The sequence below is a fragment of the Euprymna scolopes genome, chromosome 40 (genome assembly GCF_053919585.1).
Source record: "Euprymna scolopes isolate OS-2025 chromosome 40, ASM5391958v1, whole genome shotgun sequence".
NCBI classification, from domain to species: domain Eukaryota; kingdom Metazoa; phylum Mollusca; class Cephalopoda; order Sepiida; family Sepiolidae; genus Euprymna; species Euprymna scolopes.
The window spans coordinates 54,138,341-54,165,850 of NC_136521.1; the positions used below are offsets into that span (position 1 = coordinate 54,138,341).

The 27,510-nt window shown below is 33.2% G+C and overlaps 1 protein-coding gene across 1 annotated transcript in view; it reads right to left on the reverse strand.

Annotated features, from left to right (window-relative positions):
- Window positions 1-3,241: 3,241 nt before the first annotated feature.
- Window positions 3,242-27,510, reverse strand: part of LOC145265574 (uncharacterized) — a 661,618-nt gene continuing 637,349 nt past the window's right edge. Inside the window, exons 3-6 of the mRNA XM_080121546.1 lie at window positions 17,470-17,618; window positions 7,443-7,572; window positions 5,516-5,654; window positions 3,242-4,006 (exon numbers count right to left, since the gene is read on the reverse strand). Coding sequence (XP_079977672.1) covers window positions 3,842-4,006; window positions 5,516-5,654; window positions 7,443-7,572; window positions 17,470-17,618 — 583 coding nt within the window. The 3' untranslated portion in view covers window positions 3,242-3,841. The remainder of the gene's footprint in view (window positions 4,007-5,515; window positions 5,655-7,442; window positions 7,573-17,469; window positions 17,619-27,510) is intronic.

The following is a 27,510-nucleotide window of genomic DNA, read 5'->3' on the forward strand; positions in this document are numbered from 1 at the left end:
AATTCTTATCAAAAAAAATAATACAATCCGTATATAAAGAAACGTTTGATAATGATATCGGCCGTTAAATTCATGAGAAACAGATAAGGTATAATTTGAATTATGTCGACGCTCAAAACTTTTTATCGATTTATCTATGTCTATATTGGAAAAACATACAAATAATATAACTCGCTTTGATTTCCATTATTGATTTCTCAGAATCGCAGCGTTAATTGAAGTTTGTCTCATTCGAAATACGTTTGCTTTTAAATTATTCTTACTTATACCTTTCGATAAAAACATTATGATTAATAACCATGGCTTATTAATTAAAGAATTCCATCATTGCTTTTTTAAATTACCGTATATTTCGGCGTATAATGCGACCGTCATATCTGACAGATACAAAATTGGAGCAAATTTTAATAAATTTATCATATATCGGTTGTATAAGACGACTGCTAAATCACGAAACCTTTTTTGTTTAGCCTAGGCTAGAGATTGCAACACCCGGTATCTTATGATATATAAAGGTCGTCTTATACGACGAAATGTACGGTACTCGGTTTTTCGTGTTCTATAAAAAAGACTTGTAAGTTGTTTGAGCTTTTCAAGAAATAAACCGAACTTTTTCAACTTTTTAATCATCTAGATTAGGGTTTCCCAAACTTCAGGACACCATGGAGCCCCTTGAACAGATAAATTCTTAAGTAAATATGAAAAACATTGATATCGAATTTTAACTTATACTTATTCATAAGTTCTTGTTTATGATTTTCTTGTTTACAACCCTTCTTTTTTTGTTTTTGACTAATCAAAAATTGTTGCATTTAAATTTATTTTTATTTATTTACTTTTTCACGAACCATCCTGAAACTCTTTACACCTGTAGTTCTGTATCATCTTTAGCTATTTAAATTTTTTATAGAAAGCATTTGGTCTTCTTTAAGAAAGACCTTACCCAGGGCCCCCTGGAGTCCACTTTGGGAAAGCCTGGTCTAGATAAAATTTTATATAGAACAATTTAAATATTTTAGAAAAAAGCGATTTCTTTCTGACTTTTAATGAATTCTCAGGTAAATTCCTTTTTGAATAAATAAACCGAAATTCCATTTTACCAAATTTCGGTTTATTAAAAACTGTAACGATTAAAAGTTTCAAATATTCACAAGAATGCAAAGCGTTTTTTTTTACAAGCTAGTTTAGTTGATTTGCGATAGAATTTCATCTATGTTGTTTTATTCGGTTTTGGAATAATTCATTTTGAAATTGTTATTTTTTTTTTTAGCTTTTAGTTTTTCGGAAAAGCAATATCCACCTCACAGTTATTTATTTATCTTTTTTGTATTATGTGTAAAAGAAGATAAGGTACGTTATTTATTCGTGTGAGGGGGGGGTGCATATACATATATATATATATATATATATATATATATATTATATATATATATTTATATATATATATGTATATATATATATTTATATTTATATATATATATATATTTATATATATATATTTATATATATATATATTTATACATATATATTTATACATATATTTATATATATATATTTATATATATATATATATTTATATATATATATATATATATATTTATATATATATATATATATATTTATATATATATATTTATATATATATTTATATATATATATATATATATTTATATATATATATTTATATATATATATTTATATATATATATATATTTATATATATATATTTATATATATATATATATATATACCAATCAAACTTTCGAACGGATGCACCGAATTGAAAAAAAAAAATTTTTCCCTGAAAGGTGTCTTTATCTATATATGGTTCGTAACGAACAACGCCGAGTAACACAAAAAGCCCGAAATAAGGGGTTTTTTTTTGTTCCGTTTCGTGCAATTTTCGAAAAAGTTATCTACCCATGTCAACGAAATGTTGCACTGTTTGTATACAGTGGCGGTAACATCTTACGGTATACGGACAGGACTTGTGTCGCAATATATAACGCGTCTAACTACGGATCAGAAGATTTCAGGTTCGAATCCTGGCAAATTCGTAATAATTTTAACCATCATTTTATCCAACGTTTACTCATTTAGTTAGGGATTTTTTACTTTTTTTATTCAGTAATTTTGTTTTGTCCATATGGGAATTTCTTATACTCCGAGTTCATAGGGTGGGCGTTAATGGTAAGACGATGTTGAGTGTACTTGATGTTGAGTGTACTCGATTTTGTGCTTAACTTGGCGTTGTGTGTGCCGACGCGGCGCAGCCGCTAGTATCTAATAATATTATCATCTATATACGGTTATTTCGTTGTTGTTTTTTGGGAAAGGATAATTATTTTTTTGTGTTTCTGTTTTAATTAATTATAGTTAGCTGTTCAATCTTTGTGCTAATTATCATTTTTGTAGATTTTCATCTTTCATTTTTGTTTTTTGTTAAAATTTGTTTTTGTTTTTTTCCTATAATAGTGTGTCAGTTATGATTAGGAGTTGTCTGCCCATTCTGATAAATACGCCATAAAACACAAAAACAAAGTCTAGTTTTAGAGATATCATTCTGTAAAACTGAGCTGTTATAGTCGGCGTTAAAACATTATATGATTTTAGAACAATTAATTTTAAAATGACTAAATTCGTAATATTTTACATCAAATTAATCTCCAATAACCAGCTGTGCTAGTCGAACAATCTATTACTTATTAACTATTAATCTATCATTTACGTAGGAGTAAGGTGATAACGTACATACAGACGCGTAGAGCGTAGTTTTATAATTGTATGAATTCCCGGAATCTCGTGAAAATTCCGTAGCGCTTTTTACATAAATGTGTATAATTTACTGTTAAGAAAATCCCTATTTAAAAAATAAATGTCTGTGAGATTCAATACTATTACGAAATAAAGATTCCTTTATCTAGCGTAAAAGTAACTATTATTAGGTTGGTGCAAAAATAATATCGTTTTTGACGTATATATATCTAATAAAAAAACGGCATTATTTTTGCACCAACCTAATGACATCAACCTAATACTATCAACTAAATAATATAATTGCACCAACCTAATATTTTCAACTAAATATTATTTAGTGAATTACACAAACAATTAACCTTTTGGGAATTTGTTAAAAAAAATAACACTTGAATTGTCTTTAAAACAATAAATATTCTTTGTGTTTCTAGCATAAAACCATTGTCAGCAAAATATTTTTTTTTCAAATCAATAAAACGAATGCCACCATTTTGAATATATTTATTTAAAACAGTACTGTTTTAATCGATGGGGCGACATAATTTGATATTGAAACAATGTATTTTAAAATTTTGTAAAGGCGGAATTTTTTACATCAGATTAATCACCAATCACAATATTTGCTGATCGGACCATCCTAATTGTTTTTTTAACATGTGTGAAAGGTGATAACGTATACTTCGAAAAAGAAAACTCCTTAGCGTGTTATTATATAGCTTATAAGATTTATATGGTTATTTTCTAATAAATTTTGTTTTGTTTCTGGTTCAATTAACTACGGTATATTGTTTGGTTACTTTGATGTAGTTCTTCAAATATCAGGTTAGCATCCAATATGGCGGTCGACAACATAATATCAACATTTGTTTTGTTCGTGATAATAAAACCTCACTCAGTTCTTCTGTCAATAATTATTAATGTTTTATTTATTTGTTATTTTTTTTTCAATTTTTTATTGTTGTTTCTTTGTTGTTGCGTCTTTCTTTTATTTATTTATTTTTTTTTTTTTTTCGTTTTTTGTTTTTTCTAGAATGTTTGTTTTCGGTTCACATTCCAACAAAGTGCACGCTGTTTCTCGAGCATTCTAATTAATCCGCCACGAGAACAACCAAAACGTTGCTATGAGGAAAACTAAGTAAAAGCTTGGGGAAAATCGAACTGCGGATCCACTTGGGTATCGGTTGCTGTCCCGACCGTCAGCTTGCACAATGATTCGAACCGGCGTAGTTACTCTGGTGGTCGTAGTTGTCTACAATAAAAAGAAATATACAGACATTTAGTATAGAACTTTAAATAATATTTCAAGTAATATACAAGTTGAAGCACATACACCCACTCGCATATATACATATGTATATACATATATATATAATATATATATATGCATATACGCACATATGTACATGTATATATATACATATACATACATATATATACATACATATATATGCATAGATATAGTCATATACATACATATATATACATACATATACATACATATATACATACATGCATATACATATGCATACATATACATGATGATTGCAACGTCTCTTGTTAGACGAGTGCCACTCCCTCAGACATTTTAAATCCATGAGTCCAAATGCCTGAGGGAGTATCTATACACAGTTGATGTTACAGAGTCTTAGCTTTGTACGACAGCTAAGTCTCTCTCTCGGTTCAAAATGTTGAGATCCAGCAACAAGCAAGAGCAAGATAGCCAGCAACAAATTAAACTGCAGACCAGCTTAATGCGGGTACTGGTCTCCCGCTTTATGTTTTTTTTAATCAGAGATTTGCTTCTCCTAGAAAGGTTGCCTTCACCACTGCTTACGGGAGCCTTCTCCGCCCCAATACACATATACACACACACAAATATACACGGTGCTAGTTGGCCGTTGACCCAGAAAAAGAGTTCATTCGCCCTTTGGAAGGTCTTGTTTTTAATCCTTCAGGGAGACTAGCCGCCCTCCTCACCGAACAAGTCTGGTGGGTGAACCAGTTTAGTCGCCGGTGACCCGACCATGAGGCTGGTAGTACTGGGTTACATGGTACCAGTAGCACATGACATGACCTGACATATACATACATATACATACATACATATATACATACATATAAACATGTATGTATATATACCTACATATACATACATACATATATACATAGATATAAACATAGATGTATATATATATATATATATATATATATATATATATATATATATATATATATATATATATATATATATATATAAACCGATAACAATATAGTTACATTGCAAGATCAGAATATTTATTTTTCATACAAAACAGCTCCTTTAACATGTTAAATTATTTTGTGGACATTTTTTACAGATTCTTTTCTTTATGTAGGAAAACAACGGTCTATTTCGTGCATATACTCTTCAGAAATATGAGAAATTATTTTCTTAGAAAAATATGCATGACCCTATAATATCGAAAGAAGAAAAGAGTGGATTGGAGACTCAAGATCGCGTGTTTGTTCCAACAGCCATCTTTGTCCATTATATACATACATATATATAAAAGCTGATAGATAGATCGATAGACATAGTGTATTTAGTTATGCACACAAATATAGCTACGTATATGCATACATGTCTCTGCTGGAACCTCTTACTTCTATATGGCAATATGACGTTTTGGGGTCAATAAGATTTTTAAAACACCCGAGGTAACTCCGGATATTTTTGCCAGGTTAAAACGAAAAAAATGTTTAAATGTTCAATACCTACCGTTGGTAGGTCCTTAAATGTACAATGTGCACTGTCTTTGACCATCGGCGTGAGCAGGTACTCGACCAATTTGGCTGCATTCCTGTTGCATTTTCTCGTTATGGCCACTTCGATACAATTGTAGACGCGTTTCATCGTGCTGCAAGGGAAATAAAGAGAGAAAGAAAAAAAGAATTGCGCTTAGTTATCAATCAACACATGGCATAACGTTCAACAGAGTTGGTTTATCATAACTTCAAAGTGACAGTATTCTTTAGTTCAGTGTAACGCGACACATACGTTTATACATGTGTAAACATTCAGACCCAACACGTTGTGGATTCTTTCGTAAAGGAAACCAAGACAAGGAATAAGCAAAAAGTACAGCATCTGGAAATCTGAAATGGTCACTCCTCTGTTACTGGCCAGGGTAATCGTTGCTTAACTTCGCTGATCTGATGGGAATCGGTGTACAAACGTTATTATGCCGTGTATATACATATGTGTGTGTAAATATATATGTATATATATGTATGTATATATATGCATATATATGTATATATATGTATGTATATATAAGTAAGCATATATATATGTATATATACATATATATATGTATATATATTATTATTATTATTATTATTAATAATAATAATAATAATAATAATAATAATAATAATACGTCATAATCGCGTTGACACACCGGTTCCCATCAGATCACCGAAGTTAAGCAACGTTGAGCCTGGTTAGTAACAGATGGATGACCATTTGAGAATTTTAGGCGCTGTATGTGCTCTCCGCTTATCTCGGCATTTGTTTCCAGTCGTCCTGTACTTCACTTGGCACTGGTATTTAACAATGTCGTCTCAGGAGAGGTGTGGTTGGATATTGCACAACTCCTGGCACAAAAAAAAATTTCACGCGCAACCAACCTTTTCTGAGTATCCATAGTCCGTCCAAGACTGAAAGAGCCTCCTTATATATATATATATATACAAGAGTATCTGATCTGATCTAATCGGTTCCGAACTGTTAACCAAGCTCCTGTCCTATTCCTGTTTCGCATATACAGTAGTCATGAAACGTTGGGAGATTGAGATGAGCTAACATAAACAAACGAACAAGACAGAAGTAAGATGTGAACCTTAGCGTGCGAAGAGTCGATGGTGTCACACACACATATACAGATTTCAACTAATAATTGCAGAATGTGTTAGTGTTTGTGTTTTATATGTTTCTGTTCTCTATACTTTAAAGTTGAAAACGACAGCCCCAATGTTGAATTTCTGTGTCTGTTTTACGACTAATCTATTTGAATATACTTTGATGAATTCGTAACAGTTGCGCCCCCTCCTCGACGTAAATACCATCGACTAACCCTATAAGTAGCAAAATAAAACCGGTTGACTAATCTGTGTCACCAACAATGCAGATGAGCCATTTCGCTTACCAATCAATGATGACAGCCAAGCAATATATTGAATACATTGCCAAAGCTGCTGCAAAGAAAGTGGGCTCGCTCTAATATGCTAGAAAGCTAATCACTCCAGAGGTTATCTTTTATCTCTACAAAGCCAGGATTCGTCCATGTATGGAGTATTATTGCCGCATCTTGGTTACTGCATCTACCACTCCCTATTAGACAGGTTCCAAATAAGAGCCTTCAAATTAATAGGTCTTGTACTATCAACCAAGCTCCGACCCTTGTCCTATTGTCACAATCTACCACCAGTCTTTCTCGATTAGATAGGATTTTAAAAAGTCTTAAATCGAATAAGTCATGCACAAAGCTTCGATCTACGTCCCGTAGTCGCAATGTTGCATCCCTATGTCTGTTTTACAAGTACTTTGATGAAATGTCCTTCTATAAATAGATTTTCGACTAACCCAACGAATAGCAAAATCTCACCCCTTCTCTGAAATAAAATGATTCAAAAGATTGACTTACTTGCAGAGCTCATGTCTCGAGGAATATTTAAGTTTTGTGAAAATGCTCACGGGTTTGTTGATGTACTTGTTGAGACAGCTGTCCGTATCCGAACTGGCACGTATGTAACACGTATGGTACAAGGCGTACCCTGCGAGAAAAAAGAAAGAGAGACGAAGTCGCGAAAAGTAAACAATTAAAGCAATTTGTTAAAAAAAAAGGTGTAAAATAAACATTTATTCAATCTTAATTGTAAATATGTATTTTTTTTACTTAACCATTTATCATTTCAACTTTTTCTTAATTGTAAATATATATTTTTTTTACTTAAGCATTTATCATTTCAACTTTTTCTTAATTGTAAATATGTATTTTTTTTACTTAACCATTTATCATTTCAACTTTTTCTTAATTGTAAATCCAAATTTTAAACAACTTCATTTATTTATTTATTTTATTTGTTTAACCAACCGTTTCTGCGTTATCTATGACTAGCCTGGGTGCCCGGCGTTGCCCAAGTGTTTGGAGGTATGTGTTGAGCAAAAAAAACAAAAAACTGGTAAGTAGGCAGACAGGCTCAAACCCGTATCGTGAAGGAGAAAAAGAACGTAAAATAAAAACGTGACGTCTTTTCTGTTGCGCCCATCGCCAAACCGAAAGTGACGAATGTTAAATTAAGGCTAGTCAACCGAAAAGAGGGAATACTTACGAAAGTATTGTGGATAAAAGCGATCCCTCTTTGTAGAAAAGTGCCCAGCTGAGGGTAAATGATTTGATGCTTTTGCAAATTTTTCGATATTTGTTGTCCGAACGATATCGATCTCGTGAAAATCCGTCGCCATTGCCGAAAGTTTTAGGCAGACATACATACATACATTTAAATAGAGAGGTGAGATTTATATTATAAAAAAGCACTTTATCTGTGTGAGTTCGTTCCCTATAGACTCCAAAACAATTGGGCCGATTTTTTTTTAATTTCACGCACACGTGCCTTATGTGCCTGGCGTGATTTTTGATAGTAATATTTTATCCGAATACCTCTGATAAGTATTAAAAATCGATAATCGGAGAAATCCGATTAAAGAAGAAAATCCCAGTTTCGTCAAAGTTTACGCTTTAAGGAAGCCTACCAACATAATTGCATTCAAGAAGTTTTACCACAAAACAAGCAGAATAGCTTGGCCTATAAAATCAACAGTATGCCCTTCGATATGATAGAGGCGCGTTCGAAATGAACGCTTCTGTTTAGAGTATAATTGAATCATTGTGCTTGAGTTTTGCATTTCAAACTTAATTCAAGTCAATACATAAAATTAAAAATAATTTCATAAAATCAACAGTAGGTTCTCTACATTACAATGCAGTCTACAATGAATTGTGGACTAAGTCAATACGGGGAGGCAGGTGAAGCCTCTCCCAGTGCACAGCAGTGAGTTCCTGACTAGAGCAGACAATCGATCGATTAGATTGACGAATGGTCGATTTCACCTATTTCGATGACAATAAAAGTATTAGAAGTGTGGGACATTAGTTCACCCTGCTTAAATCCCGAGCAACGTCTGGTCACCCTACAAGTATATATATATATATATATATATATATATATATATATATATATATACGAGCAAACAATTAATAAAACATGTTAAAAACACTTTGAAATAAGTTAAAAACATATTTAATCTGAAAAGGAAACACTAGATAAGTGGATAGTCCTAATCCGCGGAGTTTCGAAGAAATACTTTCCTTCTCATCAGAGGGTAGGAATTAACAAAATGCGGGATCGGATTTTGCATGCAAATGTATTTGTATTATAAGCTCTATCTCCTATTTGGTTTTATCGAGCTTTTACATCTGGCTGAGATAACTTTATAATATTAATTTTTTAATATTTATAATATACTTTAATTTTACCATCTCGGATCATTTTGGTAAATTTAATTGTAATTTTTATTTTATATATATATATATATATATATATATATATATATATATATATATATATATATATATATATATATATATATATATATATATATAAGGTGACTTAAATAAGTTTTCCAGATATTTTTTGTACAGGATTTAAGATTTTCATGGTCTCTTGAAAATTCCCTAATTTATTCCTATAAATCTTATGAGATAACTGACAAGATTGTCAGTTATCTCATAAGATTTTTAGCATTAACATACTGATTTAAGGTGGATGAACAAATGTTCCACACTTGTAATACTTTTAGTGTCATAGAAATCGGTGTAATCGCTCATTCGTCAATCAAATCAATTTAAATTTCAAATGGACAAGAACAAATGGGAGGAGTAAAGAAGTCAGAACACCAGAGTTGATTGGACAAATAAAGAAGTTCATGGATAAAGACCGTCGTGTGTCTATAGAGACAACAAGTGCACAGTTTGATGTCAGTGTGGGAACTGTATACGCAATTATTCGCGAGGAGCTGAAGATGCGGAGTTTTGTGGGAATTTTGTCTTAAGGCTGCTCAGAGAAGATACATAGTTGTCACAGACTATTTGACCAAGATAAACATCAAGACATTTCGTCCACCTCTATATAGTCCTGACCTTGCTCCTGGTTACTTTTGGTTATTCCCTAAGCTAAAGAAAAATTTTAGAGGTTGTCGTTATGAGACGATTAAAGAGATGAAAAAGGGCGTGGCAACGGTCATTGACGCTCATACAAGAAGACTTCCAGACGTTATTGGAACGGTACCACAAGTGCATTGTAGCCGGAGGAGATTACTCCGAAACGGACTAGAGTTACATGTGCGTACTATCAATAAAAGTGCCCATACGAAAAAAAGTATATATACCTATTCAAGACACCTAGTATATTATTATGTTGTCCAATGAACATCTTCTTTTCAAATTTCATGGATTTTAACTTTAGTCCATTTTTATTACGTATGTAAGTAAACATTTATTTTGAATTTTAGTCTAATTTCGTCTGTGCGTTTTGTAGAGGTTGTTTTATATATATTTGTTTTTTTATTTTTTAAATATTTTTAGTGAATTTTTATATCTTATATATTTGCTTTACCCCACCCATAGCCTTTGAGCCCCTGGAGAGGCATTGGCCATCTACAACTTTGTAGATGCTTTTGTAGCGAGGGGTTCTTTTTACAGGGTGAGGGTGCTGGCCCTACGCCCAACCTTCGCAGAAGGTACATACAGCGCCTAGCCTTCCCAAATAGTTACCCATCTAGTACTGGCCAGGCTCAACGTTGCTTAACTTCGGTGATCTGGCGAGAACAGGCGTGTCAACGTAATTGTGCCGTACATTTTATTTGCTTTAACTATCTATTATTTTTTTTTCATTTATTTGTTTATTTTATTCCGTGTTCGATAAAGTTTACTTGTATTTATTAAAGTTTAGTTATTTATTTCGTTTATTCATTTATTTTATTTCCTATCAATTTAATCCTGTATTCCGGTTATTTTTATTGCTTGTTGACTGTACAAATGGCGCTCTGTGTTCAGTTTCTATTGTGTTTTATAGTGTCTATTTAATGTTCGACTATTCATCTGATTGATGTTATTGATTGAATTTGTTCATTTCCTTTTTTATTATTTGTTTATTGCTTTTTATTTAATTACTTATTTATTCCTTTTTCTACATTTTATTTATTTTCCCATGTTTTGTGAGATGTGTGTAACAAACTAAAAATGTGAATACTATTTCGTGTCGGCGATTTATTTTAGGGCGCAATTTAGCAATCAAAATGGACTCTTTTACTCGAAAGTTACCGATATTTCACTCGGTGACAAGGATATTAAAGATTTGAGGATATTTATGCTAATCTCTATTAATATCTGAATCTATATCTATTTATCTATCTTTCTATCTATCTATTTACTATTATATAAATTATATTTACTATTTTGTGTGTGAGAGTTCCTTCCTCATATGTTCCGAAACGACTGAACCTATCTTTTGCAAATTTCATGCAAAGGTAATTTATATGTTTGGCAGTGTTTTTTTTATATGTTTTATACAGACATTAATCCAATAATTATCTAAAATATGAAAAATCCGATCTTAATATATTTTGTTCTTTTATAGATAAAGAAGAATTTTCACAGGGGAATATTCTACGTTACACCGGCCAAAGGAGATAACATATTCTTCTGTAAAATGTCTTCTTTTTTATTTATAAGAGAAGAAAGACTGTTTTTTTAAGATAGCCAAGTCAAAATATCAGCTGGCCTTAGATTGTAAACAAACACGGGCAGAATTTGATGAACGATATTATCATTATTATTTATTTTTTTTATTTTTTTATTTTTTTTGTGAATTATTCCATCGTTCAAATTATTCCTTTTAATATATAATAATCAACAGAGGATTGATTCTATAATAATATATACGCAATCTGTATGAATTAAAATATCATGTTTAAGCGTATTGTACGACCGGGAAACGCCCAGTAGTAAGCTACTGGAAATCTAATATAAAGACAAATTATAAGCATATTTGAAAATCAAAAGCAAAATACTTGATTCTTCTCATCAAATTTGTATTACGAGGGACGTTCCAAAAGTAATGCCTCCTATTTTTCAATCTGCCCGAATGGATCAAATGTAATTGCATTATGATGACTGAACTTATTCACTCATGACCTGAACGTATTATCTTTCTGTTGCAAATATTTACGGTGTGAGATTCTGACAATGTCATGGACCTGCATTAGAAGAAGAGATGCGTCATTGGATACCTCCATGAACCCCCGCCCCCCCCCCATTTTTTTTTTTTTTTTTTTTTTACAAAGGCATCACCACATTATCAAGGCCCAGAGGCCACTCAAGGATAAGGGTTAAAGAGTGTACAGTAGAAGTTGGTCAATATAGTAATCATTAGTAATGAAAATTTGGTAAATTTAATAACTTATATGGAACGGCTCATCAAGAACTTATTTACTTTAGACTTGAACAAAAACCATATTGTAGTCAGCCGGAAAGCAGGAAAACGGAAGACAATTCCACAGGCGTGCAGTTCTAAGAAAGAAGCTTTGTTCATGGAATCTACGTTTAGGTTTAGGGACAGATAAAGAGTGGGGGAAATTATTGATAGTGTTTACAGCTAGACGAGTGTTTCTTGTGAAAGTTTGGCGAGGGGGGACCATAGATTGAAGCTCAGTTGAACACTTTCCATGAAAATAACGATACATCAGAGACAAACTCGCAACATCTCTTCTGTGAGATAGAGGTTGCAAGGAGGAGAAAAGGACATCTCCTACGAGGCTACGAAGTCTATTTTGAACTCTATCAAGGCAGGCCAAGTCCTTTCTAGCAGCTCCTGCCCAGATGTGGCAACAGTATTCCATCCTTGGACGTACCTGGCTCTTATATAGATAGAGAATAGCATCAGCAGTGAGATATCTACTGGATCGATAGAAAGATCCCACCATTTTTCCAGCGGCCTTGGCAACAGATTTGATATACGTGTTCCATTTAAGATCAGGAGTAATGGTCAAGCCCAGAAGCTTGTCAAAACTTGAGGCCTCCTGAAGACGAGAGCCATTCATTTCAATTGATGACAAATGTGGATTAGAATGTTGATGATGTAAAGAGAGAAGCTTGGTTTTAGATGCATTAAAAAAATTGAACATTAATTGATGCCTGTTTAATGGTTACGAAGTCAATGCAGTTAATGTCAACACAGTTAGAAGACAGATTCGTCGATTTAAGAATGACGGCAAAAAAGTGAGTGATTTTCAAGACCTATGTATAAAAAGAAGTTTGGAAAAGAGCATATAGAATGGTGTGGTCTGTAGAAAAATAAATAACGTTGCACAAATGTCGCTCGTTTTAATAGTACAAATCCAATCTTTGTAGATCTTTAACGTTTTACTTTTTATTTAAAAAGAATGTGTTACTATTTTAACGTATTATATGTCGGCATTAACAGTAATTTGCAATTTAGCCATGACCCGGAATTTTGTAGTATAAGAATCATATTTTATTTTTTTTTTTACTTATCAAATATTAAACTATAATCTCTAAAATATAAAATTATTATCATTTCACGAATAATTAACTGTTATTTCTAAAATCTTAGATTATACTTACTTCTCAAATATTAAACTAATATTATGCATAATTGATATTTTATTTCCGACATACGGCATAATCACGTTGACACCCTGGTTTCCGTTAGATCATCAAAGTTAATCTAGTTTTAGTCTGGTCAGACCTAAAAGAGGTGACCATTGAGGAATCTCAGGTGCTGTATGTGTGCTTTACTTATCTTGACATTGCTTCCGGTTGTCTCCTTGTCGCTGGACTCAGAAAAAAAAAATTAAAAGTATTTCACTTAATCAACTACGCAGATAAACCATAATACTTTGCTTTTTATTTGTATTTTCCTGATTATTAATACTTTTACAAACTTTTCATGAATAATTGATATTGTATTTAAAACTGTATTTAAATTACAGCGTGACTACGTCTGACTCCTTCATTCTCAACGCATTACTTCTATCATAAATTAGTAAGATGACTCGATAAGAAAAAACACTAAGGAAATACCCGGGCAACACGACACACGAACCGCTAGAAGTGCATGCAATTCTGATGGACATAAAGAGGGTGATCAGTTTAGTACTTAAACATAGACAAAACTGAATCACCACCTTAGGCACATCAAAATTATGTATACAAACACCGGGTGAATTCGTTAATACATACTGGACATAAACCGTTCTACCTCATCCAAAAACTGCTCAAGTTCAATACGCATCCTGCAGTTAAAGCAGAACGTGGAAAACACTGTAAGAACTATCGCTATCAAGATATGACCTACAATCTCCAATAATCTATAAGAATCAAGAACGAATTAATAGAAAAAAGATTGAAATATGATTAAATAAATATTGAATAAGTCTTTTAGAGTTAAGTTAGGTTCAGAAAACATTACTACGCCTATTGAAATCAACAAACGATAAAGAAAACACCAAATAAGTATTTTAAAATAACACAAAATTTTAAACAATACACTATTAAATTTGCCGGGATAAATCTAATATATAAACGGCTATATATATCTGTCTGTCTGTCGGTCTGTCTGTATGACAGCATGTCTGTCTGTCGGTCTGTCTATCTTCATATTTTCAGACATTCTCTCCTCCGAAACTGAAAGCCGTAGAGCTGCGATAGCGGCCTCAAATGATTGGATTTTTTTTTTACAGGCCGTTCTTTTTATGGGTCTGTAGACGGTTAAAATTGTATTTAAGGGGTCAATAACAGAGCAACATTGAAAAAACCGTTAACCATTTTGTACATTCAATTTAGTTTATTTTTAATCTTTAATTTTTAGTCAGATTATATGCGTGTCACGTTGTACAGTGGTATCGTCACTAGCTTTGAATGCTACAGTTTCGGTTTCGATTCTTGCTGAGGGCACCTAAATACTTTTTTTTTACTTTTTAAATTACGACTCTATAATTATACGGGCTATGGCAACAGCATATTCTTTTCATTGTTTTGACTCTCGAGTGTGTATCCGTTGATATATTGTATGCTTTTATATACAGTAATGTGGTTCTCCGTTTATTAATTGTGTCTAACTGTGTCAAGTATATACTCGAGAGGCAAAATAATGAAAAGAGTATGCTGTTGCCATAGCCCTAATAATAATATATACGAAATGTGGACAAATTAAAATAACATATTTAAGCGTATTTTACGCCCAGGCAAAGCCGGTAGCACCCCTAGTCTATAAGAATCATGCAAATTTTTAAAAAAGCACGAATTAATGCACAAAAATTGAAATATGGTTAAATAAATATTGAATAAGTCTGTTAGAGTTAACTTGGGTTCAAAAAGAACATTACTAAATCTGTTGGCATCCATATACAATAAAGTAACGTTCAATAAGTATTTAAACATAGTTTATTTCAGTGCCACGGTTGTAACACACTCTACAGCATAGCCGACTAGTGATTTGGCCATAAGAGTAGAGACACAAAGAAATGCAATCCCAGAATTCCCTTTCTAGATCGATACTTTTTCAGCCATACGACATGAGGTGAGCAGGAGTGTTTCCGTCTCTCTCTGAACGAGAGTGGGTGACCCCCTTCCCCTCAGCACTAGTTAAGTATAGTTAGTTAATAATTGTAGGATATATAAAGTGTAAATTGTTTTTGTAATATATATTTTTGTAAAATAAATAATTATGAATCATAAATATTACGATTATGTCATGTTGTGTGTTTTATTGGGTCCGCCATGAATGCCTCCATCATACAACGAAGCGGTCCGGAGGACGAAGAAAGAAAATTCAAACCAGAGTGTCACTAGGGTGAAGAGGTCATTTTGAGAAAATAAAGGAGCCACACCCACATCCAATATCTCAGGTATGATTTTCTTCTTGATACACAGACCCTAATCACTGGCGATCTTCACGTCTTCCCGTAACCATTTCTAAGACAATTAGTGTAAAACGTGAAGCCAGTCATACGCGTGTGACCGGCTGATCGTGTTATAATCAGACAGAATTTAAAACAATACACCACTAAATTTGCTGGGTTTTATATATGATAACGCGTTTACTTTTGTCTAAGAATAACATATGATTTGTAAAAAAAAAAAATTAAATATATTGGGATCAAGATATAGTAAAATTGATTCAACACGCCCGTTAGAATTATGCAGGATTCAGAAAACACCATTACAACTGCAGTGATACTTATATGACATAATAAACACCCAATACGTCTTTTAGCAGAAAGTATGATTTGAAAAAAAAAAACATTAAATATATTGGCATCAAGATAAGGTAGAAGAAACATCCAATGTCTGTTAGAATTATATCTGATTCAGAGAACGCCATTAAAATTGTATGTTATGAAGATATAACACAAATATGTATCTTAGAATCAGCCATGATTAAAAAATTACTATTCAATTTATTGGGATAAAGATATAATAAATAACACACTCAAGAAGTCTGCTAGATTCAGAAAAGATCAAAGAAACACGATTACATTTGGTGGGATAAGGAGATGATATAATAAACCTCCAATAAGTCTCTTAGAATGAAACGGTATTCAGAAAAGAACATTACATCTACTGTGATTAAGAAATACCCAATAAGTCTTATAGAATCAATTAGGTTTTAAATAAATACTATTTCATTTACCCGCATCGATATATTATAAAAGAATCATCCAATAAGTTTCTTAGAACCAGGCAGGATTAAGAAAAACAGGTGAAGCACGTATGGTCCCCTGTGAATGCTCAGTGAACGAGGCATAAAAAAACATGACTAAGTTCAGCAATGCCCCCCCATTAATCTCCAAAATTCTCCAAGGGACGGCAAATCTTGGTGAAAATGAACAAACGATGCAGTTTTAGGCCTTAACATATGTAAATTTGATTTCTGCACCATGCAAAAAAGAATTAAATAAATACATGACTAAGTCCATCATCCCCCCCCCATTTAGCCCCCAAAGTCCCCAAGGCCTTAACATATTTTAATTTGAGTTCAGCACCATGCAAAACTGCTAGATAGCCATACACAGAAAATTTTGGACAAATATGGTAAAATTTGTCCCAAAAATAGAGTGCTTTTATTAGCCCTAGCAGATCCCCTGGGGCACACCCAAGAGTTATCACGAAGTAGAGACAAACAAAAGTATATAGAAATCAGTTAGTTACAACTTTTCAGAAAGTTTTATAAAAATTCAAGGCACCATTTTTTTTTTAATAAGCACATAAAGTGTCAATTTTAGCCATTTTAAACCGAAAAGCATTCCCAGAGGGGATCACCGGAGTTTCCTCGGAAAATCCGTACAGTTACTCTTTTACTCATATCATGTTTCATGTTTGTGCAAAATTTCAAACAATTCTAAGGCGTAGTTATTGAGAAAAATGCGGACAGACGAACGGACAAGGATAAATTCAAAGGTCCACCTTCCTTTTGTCGGAGGACTAATAAAAAAATGGAATGTTTTAATATCCGTTTTAAAAGATGAAGAAAGATGCTGGCAAAAAAAAGAGATACTAACATAACGCCAAAAGATGCGAGGAAACTTACGTTCATAAATTCTGTCATCTTTGCAGAGTTTGTTGAGCTCATCCTGCGTTTGGCCAAAGTTAATCAACGCCATTTCCATGCGTTCCTTTTGATTCCGATTGCATTTCTGTTTCAACACATCGATGCAGTTCAAGGCTTTCAAATACGAACTGAAATTAAACAAATTTAAAGAAATGAATACGGAACAAAAATATGGAACAATAATACGGTACAAAGATATGGAACAAAAATACGGAACAAAAATACGAAAAAAAAATACGGAACAAAAATACAGAACAAAAATATGGAACAAAAATACGAAACAAAAATACGAAACAAAAATATGGAACAAAAATACGGAACAATAATATGAAACAAAAATACGGAACAATAATACGGAACAATAATACGGAACAAAAATACGGAACAAAAATATGGAACAAAAATACGGAACAAAAATATGGAACAATAATACGAAACAAAAATACGAAACAATAATACGGAACAAAAATACGGAACAAAAATACGGAACAATAATACGGAGCAAAAATACGGAACAAAAATACGGAACAAAAATACGGAACAATAATACGGAACAAAAATATGGAACAAAAATATGAAACAAAAATACGGAACAATAATACGGAAAAAAAATACGGAACAAAAATACGGAACAAAAATACGGAACAAAAATACGGAACAAAAATACGGAACAATAATACGTAACAAAAATACGGAACAAAAATATGGAACAAAAATACGGAACAATAATACGGAGCAAAAATACGGAACAAAAATACGGAGCAAAAATACAGAACAAAAGTTGGGAACTATTGTAAATGTAATAAAATACGTTTCCAGTCTTTTTTGTTCAGAAACCCTTGAAAATTCAGTATGTTATTGCTACACGTCTTATGAGTTGGAAAATAATTATGATTTCAGGTTCAAATGAACAGCTACAGCAGGAATTGCAAGATACCATACAAAAGATGAATTGCCACAACTGGTGAATTTCAAAAGTGCAATCTGGGCATGAGGGCACTTCAGAAGAACGGCATGCAATAAAATTCTGTTTTTAACTTGAAAATCTGCCACAGAAACGTATGGAATGCTTCAATTTGCTTTTGGACCATCTTGCCTTAATCGAGCATCAGTTTTTAAGTCACGTGAGAGATTCAAAGAAGGCAGAGAGTCTGTCAGAGATGTTGATAGGTGTGGAACTAGTAAGGAAGCCATAATGCAAGAGTTGATTGGCCAAATAAATACTTCCATGGCTTAGGGTTAGGGTTGTGTATCTCTAGAAACAAAAACTGCACAGTTTGATATCAGAGTGGGAAGTGTATACACAATTATTTATGAGGAGCTGGAGATGCGGAAGATTTGCACGAATGCAACAATCTACAACTGCATTATTGTCAACGACTATTTGACCAATATAGGCACCAAGACAGCTTCTTCACCGTCCTTATTGTCTAAACATTGCTCCCTGTGAATTTTGGTTATTCCCTAAGCTCAAGGAAAACCTTAGATGAGATAATTGATGTGATGAAAGGGGTTGTGACGAGGGTCATTGGCATGCTGACACAAGAGTATTTCCATGGAGCCTTTCAGAGGTTGTGGGAACGGTACAACAAGTGCATTGCAGCCGGAGAAGATTACTTCGAAGGAGACTACAGTTTCATATATGTACTGTCAAGAAACGTTCCTATAGGAAAACTTCTGGAGACATATTGAATCACATTGTAAATATTGAATAAGTCTATTAGAGTTGTTGAGCCCAGAAAACGTTGATATATACATCGGGATACACATATTATAAGGCAAATGTATTGAAAGAACCTCGTGTCACAGGAAAGGAAAAGATTAAAATGGTTATTTCGGAAATATATGTAATGTTATTAAGTTATAGTGTAGCCAATTTGAAGTCAAAATAAAGAAAATACAAAGTAGTTTTTTTTGGCAAGAAAAAAACATGTTTTGATCCATAATGTCAGTATGTAAAAACTATAATATAAATTGTAAAGATTGTAAAGAGTTGAATGTAATAATAAAAAAAATGCTAGTGTGTGCATTGTGTGGCTATACGACTTCCTTCAGATGAGATCTGAGAGAGAGATTAAAGATGGCGGATGTGGCTTTATAAAGTGTGTTCACGTGGAATTGCATGAGATCACCTGACCCCACCCCATACATATTTAAATGAAATGCAGTGATTTTTTTAATAAAACGCCGGTTGCATAAGTTCAATCATTATAACAATGCAATTTGTAGTCCCTTCTGAGCGAAATCAAAAAATAAGAAGCAGCACTTCTAAAATGTTCCTCATGTGTGTAATGTTATTAGGCAGAATGTGAGTTTTGAACTCGCGTCCTCTGCAGGCGGATTTGTGGTCAAATGAAAAAGAAAACAAAATATAATTTTGAAAAGTGCTGTGGTTCCACAAGGGCCCAGAATAAAGACACAACTCGAGATTTAATTAAAATAGAATATATTGAACAGGATAGATCGATACAAAAAATAAATGGTATGATTATACGTCAGTCCGACTGCAAGATGCGCATGACTTTTGCATAACTTGTGTGCTAACACCGAGACAAATATTCTCCCTGCCTTTATAATACGTGGAAGAGTTTATTATTAGCAGCGTGGACACACCACAACAAAAAGTAAAACAGTATTTTATCCATGACAAGAGTAGGTCGAAAATACGGTTAAAAAAAATATAGCACAGTCTAAGAAAAATATGATAAGGAATGGCTTCACATTTTATTACGCATAACTGTCATAGGATGACGTAATCAAAAGTTTTTAACGTTTTCAGGCTTTGCGCTGAAAGAGAGAGAGGGGGGACTTAGAAGCAGTATAACTAGTAAAGAAGAAGGCGGAGTTGGTTTGCTACAATCGGACAGGACGGAAACGCGTCTGTTCATTTGTAAATTAATTTAACTAAGTTATACAAAAAATAACATTATTATGTTACAAGCAGAAAACTTTATTGCTAATGTATATATCTATAAAAGTGAAAATGTGTGTGCGTGGGGGCAACTCTCAACCTATATACTCAATGAATTTTTTACCTACATACTTGAAATTTGGCATATATGGTATTCAGACACGTGGAAACTTTTAAATCGGTTTCCATCCGAAAAAAAGCTCCTGAGAGGTGAACATTGAAAAATTGGTACGTACGGGTGATCAGATTTTTATCTGTTCGTAAACTGTTTCACGAATGCGCATGCGTGAATCGTTCACATAACAGATTACTTATGTTAAAGTTAAGTAGGTTTGAAAACACTTTTAAAGGATGTTTCAAGCTGGTTATCTTACTTGACTTACTTTCCTTTGGTTTTTGTTTCGATCTCAGATCGAGTATTTTTTTTACTCACAGGAAGTGAACTGTTTAGAAAAATAAATATCATACTCATCTGCACATGTCTCACTTTCTTTCTGTTTCTTTTGACTTCATTTTAAAAAGTAATTTAGCGCTACGTGTAATACCTGCAGTATTTCTGTTTATAAAAAAATAAGTATTCCGCATTAATTAATATACAATATTTATGTGTATTTTATGACCGGGCTACGGCGGGCGGCCTGCTAGTATGAAATAAAATAAAATGAAGAAATAAAAATACAACGAAATAAAACGAAGATAGAAAGAGACGGAGAAGGAACCAATAATCTCGAAAGATATAAATGAAAAAAAAAACTGAAGAGAGAAACCAAATGATTAAAGTCTACTTATTGCGAGAGAAAACAAAAGATTAGAATAAATAAAAAAATGAAATCGAAACGAAAATTACGACAAAGAAAAAAAAAGAAAAAAGAAAATAAATAAATAATAATAAATAAATTAAAAAACTAATACGCAACAAACAAAAAAAATGCCAGGAAGAACACAGGAACAATTGTAACAAATTGCAGTGATCGATATTTTCTATAGAAACGCGGAAAGACATTCATCAGCATTTTGGGCTTTTTTTTCTCGGTACCGCCATTTTCTTATTTTTTGGATCTTTGATTGTCACGTTGAATGGCTGAGAGAGAAAAAGAGTGGGAGTAGGAGATATGGGTGGGGGGGAGAAAAGGAAAGAATTGGGCCAAGGACGAGTCGAGAAGAAAGGTGGAAAAGGCGTAGGAAACGATGACGTCACGAGATGGCGAATTGACGGAATTGGAACATGATGACTATAAAGGCGGTACAGGTGGCGGGTGAAATATCGATAACGTAAAAGAAGGAGAGAGACGGAAGGAGGACTGTAGAGAGGAGCAGTGACATATTAATCGTATTGATTTTCTAAAATACAAATGTAAACCGACAATACTGGGTGGAACGATGAAAGTGTCGCCCTAAAGAAAACAACACTACAGCTTGATTTTAAAACTTTTATTGAAAAAAAATCAGGTAATATAGATGTGTAGTAGATCTGGCATTTATACACAAAGCATTCAACAAGCGTTTATAAAATATTTATGACTTCCGCTAGGTAGAACACTCTAGATTGTCATTGTATTCACCTGAACTCGGTATATAAAAGTTCATAATTCCCTTCATTCCCCTTGCAATTGCTATTCAACAATACTTGCCTGAATGAAAACATGCTGCCTAAATGCACAAAAACTATATATATATATTTGCAGTCATCGACATACAGCCTGTTTCGTTGTATCACAACGCATCAGTGCCGCTACACTAGCATCTGTCCCAAGCCAAGGATTGAACCTAGAATCGTCGTGTTGACGGTCGGCAGTTCTCCAACTCGACCATGGAATTGACGCCCGTAAATAACTCGTCGGAATGTCTATTTAAATAGACACCCGCCACCACTTTTAGAGTGCTCAAATCGCCTGTTCGCAAACAAACTAACAAACAATATATATATATATATATATATATATATATATATATATATATATATATATATAGCAAAACTTTGTTGAAATTCAAAGACTTACATTTTCTTTTTTATAACTTTTGTTTATTTTCTCCGTGATTTCTTTTTTTTCGTTACAGCTGTTTCGTTAGTGGGAAGGTAATTTTACGATTTATGTGTCCATAAAAATATCCTGTCGCCACCAACTTCTTCAGATGATTTTTCAATTTGATGTTAACAACCAAAAGTTGATTTTTTTTTTCATGATAAACATGGTATTTGGGGAAAAGAAATTCCAACTTCACGCTGCCACATGTTAGCCATCTTGGGTGTTATGCTAAGACTATATATGCTCTGCATCTATTAAATAGATACATTGAGCTTAACTCGAAATTAACAGTGATTAGGTTTTTAAAATAACAATCTAGACCTGTTAAACGAAAACTGTATACATTGAAATTAACGATATTAAAAAAATAAACATTTAATATATATATATATATATATATATATATATATATATATATATATATATATATATATATTAGACATTAAGAGGATATTATAGATATATAAATACCCGTTCACATACACCTTTCACGATAAAGCTAGAACCCAGAATTATCACATCGTAAAATGTAGAACTGGATAAAAATATAAGAATTTAAAATCGAGGTAAAGCTAATAGATTGCGCTGTGGCCCATATGGTTAGGTCGTCAGAATTACACACTTCATGAGTGCGACGACCTAGGTGCGAAACCCACTTTGGGTCGGCGTTGTCCGTTGTCGATGCAATTGCTCGAGTCTATCTAATTTTGGGTTATAGCTTTATCGTGAACGGGTATATATATATATATATATATATATATATATATATATATATATATATATATATATATATACAGTGATGATCATATTTATTGGCACGGTAAAATAAAAGTTAAATTTTGTCTAATAAATTCTAAAAAAAGGGATTAAATTAAAGAAAATAACAAAGTATATTATGTATTTTTAACTGGCCTTTCCGATGCAGCAATCGGATTTTAGAAAAAAATAAATAACAAAGGAACAACAAACATAATTGCAAAAACCCTTGTTCAAAATTATTGGCACGGCTTTGTTTTTCTTTTAGTATCAGTATAATATCAATCAATTTCCGGTTTACGTGCTTTCTGAACTTTTTTATAGCCATATTATGCTTGTTTAACGCTAATTCAGTGAATAATTTTTTTCAGATAATTTTTAGATAGCGATTTATTTAAACTATTATAAGTGACTAAATTATAATTTTCAATCGCCATGGTTAAAACTAAGGAACACAGCGAAGACGTCAGGAAGCTTGTTGTAGCATGCCATACCAATGGGGAGGGATATGATAAGATTTCAAAGAAGCTAAACCTTCCCAAATCCACTGTTAGAGCCATAATAAACAAGTTCAAATCGCAAGGCCACGTTATGAGTTTAGAGGGTAGAGGGAGAAAAAGGATTCTTTCCCCAAGAGATGAACGGAAAATTGTTCGACAAGTAAAACAAAACCCAAGGATCTCTGTTGGGGAGATTGTTGATGAACAGAGCACCTCTGGAGTGAATGTATCTCGACATACAGTTGGTAGAGTTTTGAAGAGAGCTGGTTTAAAAGCATGTCGTCCGAGAAAGACTCCCTTATTAAAGCCTATGCACCTGAAAGCAAGGCTAGCCTTTGCAAAACGTCATATTGATAAAGATGTTGCATTCTGGAAACGTGTTCTATGGACTGACGAAACGAAAATAGAGTTATTTGGCCATAATAAAGTGTCTTATATTTGCAGAAAATCTGGCGAAGCTTTCCTGCCTAAGAACACCATACCCACAGTGAAGCACGGTGGAGGCAGTTTGATGTTTTGGGGATCCTTTGCTGCCTCTGGACCAGGGCGACTTGTTAAGGTCACAGGTAGCATAAAAAAGGAAGATTATGTTAAAATATTGGATGAAAACCTGAAAGACTCTGCTAAAGAGCTCTCACTTGGTCGTCGTTGGTGGTTCATGCAAGATAATGACCCAAAGCATTCGGCTAAACTGACTAAGAAATGGCTTGAGGACAATCATATTAATGTTTTGGAGTGGCCATCACAAAGCCCAGACCTTAATCCAATTGAAAATTTATGGAGAACATTAAAATTGAGGGTAATGCAAAGGAAGCCTAAGAATCTTATTCAATTGGAGGATTATTGTCAGGAAGAGTGGGCTAAAATTACTACTGAAGAGTGCAACAACTTGGTTGTAAACTATGAAAAGCGACTGAGGAAGGTAATCAAGACCAAAGGCTACACAATTGATTATTAAATAAATCGTGCCAATAATTTTGAACAAGGGTTTTTTGCAATTATGTTTGTTGTTCCTTTGTTATTTATTTTTTCTAAAATCCGATTCTGCATCGGAAAGGCCAGTTAAAAATACATAATATACTTTGTTATTTTCTTTAATTTAATCCTTTTTTAGAATTTACTAGACAAAATTTAACTTTTATTTTACCGTGCCAATAAATATGATCATCACTGTATATATACATACATATATATATATATATATATATATATATATATATATAAATACCCGTTCACACACATATATATATTTACCCACTTCACTTTATAATTATATCGATAAATATGCTATCGCACATATATTAATTAAGAGCTATTTTTTAAACATGTCATTCCATTATTATAGCAAGCAATACATACAAATTTAAACTAATCAAAATACTTCAAGACTTTAATCTCTAAATTCATATTTCAGCGGCAAATCTTTGTTTGAAATTTTTAAGTCTTACTCAATTTTCCCCATTTTATTGTCTGTTTCTTTTATTCCAATTTGGCAGGAAACGCAGACGATACAAAATCATCGATGAAAAAAAAAAAAAACTCAAAAAATCCGCCATTTTCCTTTTTCGCGTTATGAAATTCGATTTTTAAAAGGGTTGCACATTTGTTTGTGCCTGAAAGCGATCGATATATCGATCGTTACATTTTTATATTAAGATTCCGAATAGAAGTTATTATTTTGCGAATAAAGATTACTTTCGATCTGATGTTCTATTTTTGTCAACTGTTTCTTTGTTTGTTTATTTGTTTTTTTTTAATGAAATTTAGAAAAAAAGAAATTATTTTATGTATTTCGAGAAAGAAAGAAACTGTTTTAGAAATGTCGGAAATGTGACTCATTAATAAACATACTATTCTCTCGATATTCTTCTTTGAGTTTCTTTGTATGTTGACTCTTGCAGCTCTTCTATCTTTATTGCCTTCTCTTGTGCATATTTTTCAACAGAGATTAGACCATTCCATTGGTTTTGTGCAGTTCTAAGCGGCCCACCCTCCCAGGCTTTGTCTTATTTCTTTGAGAAAGGTTTGTTTATTGCTAATTGCCTGATGTACCCTTACCTCCAATGCCTACGGGCCTGCCCAGGCTATTTTTACAGGTCAAAGTGTCCTTCCTCAAAGGCGTTGACTTCTCAATTCAACTTCCGACCCCAGTGTCCAAGTTCTTGCAGGGGGAGAGAACTAAAAACCTTTCATGTGTAAATCACAAGGTATTACTGGACGAATCTCTACTATTATATAAAGTCACTTTGTATGTGTGTGTGTGTGTCTGTCTGTGTGTGTGTGTCCGTGTGTGTGTGCGTGTGTGTGCGTGTGTGTGCGTGCGTGCGTGTGTGTGTGTGTCAGAGAGAGAGAGAGAGAGAGAGAGAGAGAGAGAGAGAGAGAGAGAGAGAAAGAGATCCTTTCTCATAGGCTCCCAAACGGCTGAGCTTATCTTTTGAAAATTTCCCACACAGGTAATTTATATATCTGGCAGTGTTCTTAGATATGTCTATTAAATGCATGCGAAATTATATACATGCTCTTATTCTATTGTTGAAGCCAAAACAACCTACGTGTGAAGTAAATAATACAAGCTTATTTGCTCTCCTTTCACTCCTATCAATCACCCCTTACGCTCCCTATCAAACCGAGCTGAAATCCTCAATATAACTGAAAAAAAAAACTAATGAATATAGTAGAAAAATAAAAAAAGGAAAGAAAAAAGAAAGAAGAAAGCGCGATGATAAAAAGTATAAAATTAAAAACAAGAAAAGTTGCAAACAGGAATTTAAAAAATAAGTAAAACCTACGTCTTTTTTTTACTGGCTCTTAAGTTTTAATAATGTATTATTCATATTGGTCCTTTCCGCGTTTACATGCAGAGCTATATTGTAGGTTTAAGCTAAGTATGAAGACTTTGAGAGTGGGAGTGAGAGGGTGATTAATAGGATTAGAAGTGGGAGGGGAGGAAATAAACTTGAATTGTTGAATCAGGGAATGGAAATGAGATTATATAAGTTTCTAGCGGAGGAGGGGGACTTTACCGTTCCAGAAGATATCTCACTGCTGATGCAATTCTCTATCTATATAAAAGCCACGTACGTCCAAGGATGGAGTACTGCTGCCACATCTGGGCAGGAGCAGCTAAAAACAGCCTATCCTGCCTTGACAAAATAGACTTCGTGGTTTAGTGGGGGGGTGTCCTTTTCTCTTCCCTGCAACCTCTCTCCCGCAGAAGAGACGTTGCGAGCCTGTCTTTGTTTTATCGTTATTTCTATGGCAGGTGCTCGCTGAGCTCAAATCCCTCGCCCCCCTCGCCAATCTTTCACGATAAACATCCGTTTAGCTGAAACCACTGTCAATAATGTTCCCCACTCTTTATCTGTGTCTAAATCAAAACGTATATTCCATGAACAACGCTTCTTTCTTAGAATTGCACGCCTGTGGAACTCTCTTCCGTTTGCCCGTTTCCCACCTGACTACAACTTGGATGTCTTCAAGTCCAACATAAACAAATTCCTGATGAATCGCCCCCTTAAGTAAGACACTTTATCAAATCTCCAATACTAACGATTACTACGATACTATCCCATTGATTACTGTACATGCAATAACCCTTGTCCTCAAGTGCCTTCCGGGCCTTGATAAGTGTTGACCATCATGTAAAAAAAAATGGGTCTTCTGATTACTAGCTTGATTGTTTCGAATTAAGGAAGTGCCTCCGATAAGTTTCCAGACTTTTTGCACAGGCATTTAAAATTGTCGTAGACTTTGGAAAATTCAGTGTAGTATTGCTGCACATCTGTTGAAATGACGGATGCAGTTTTATGGTTTGTCACAGCGGATT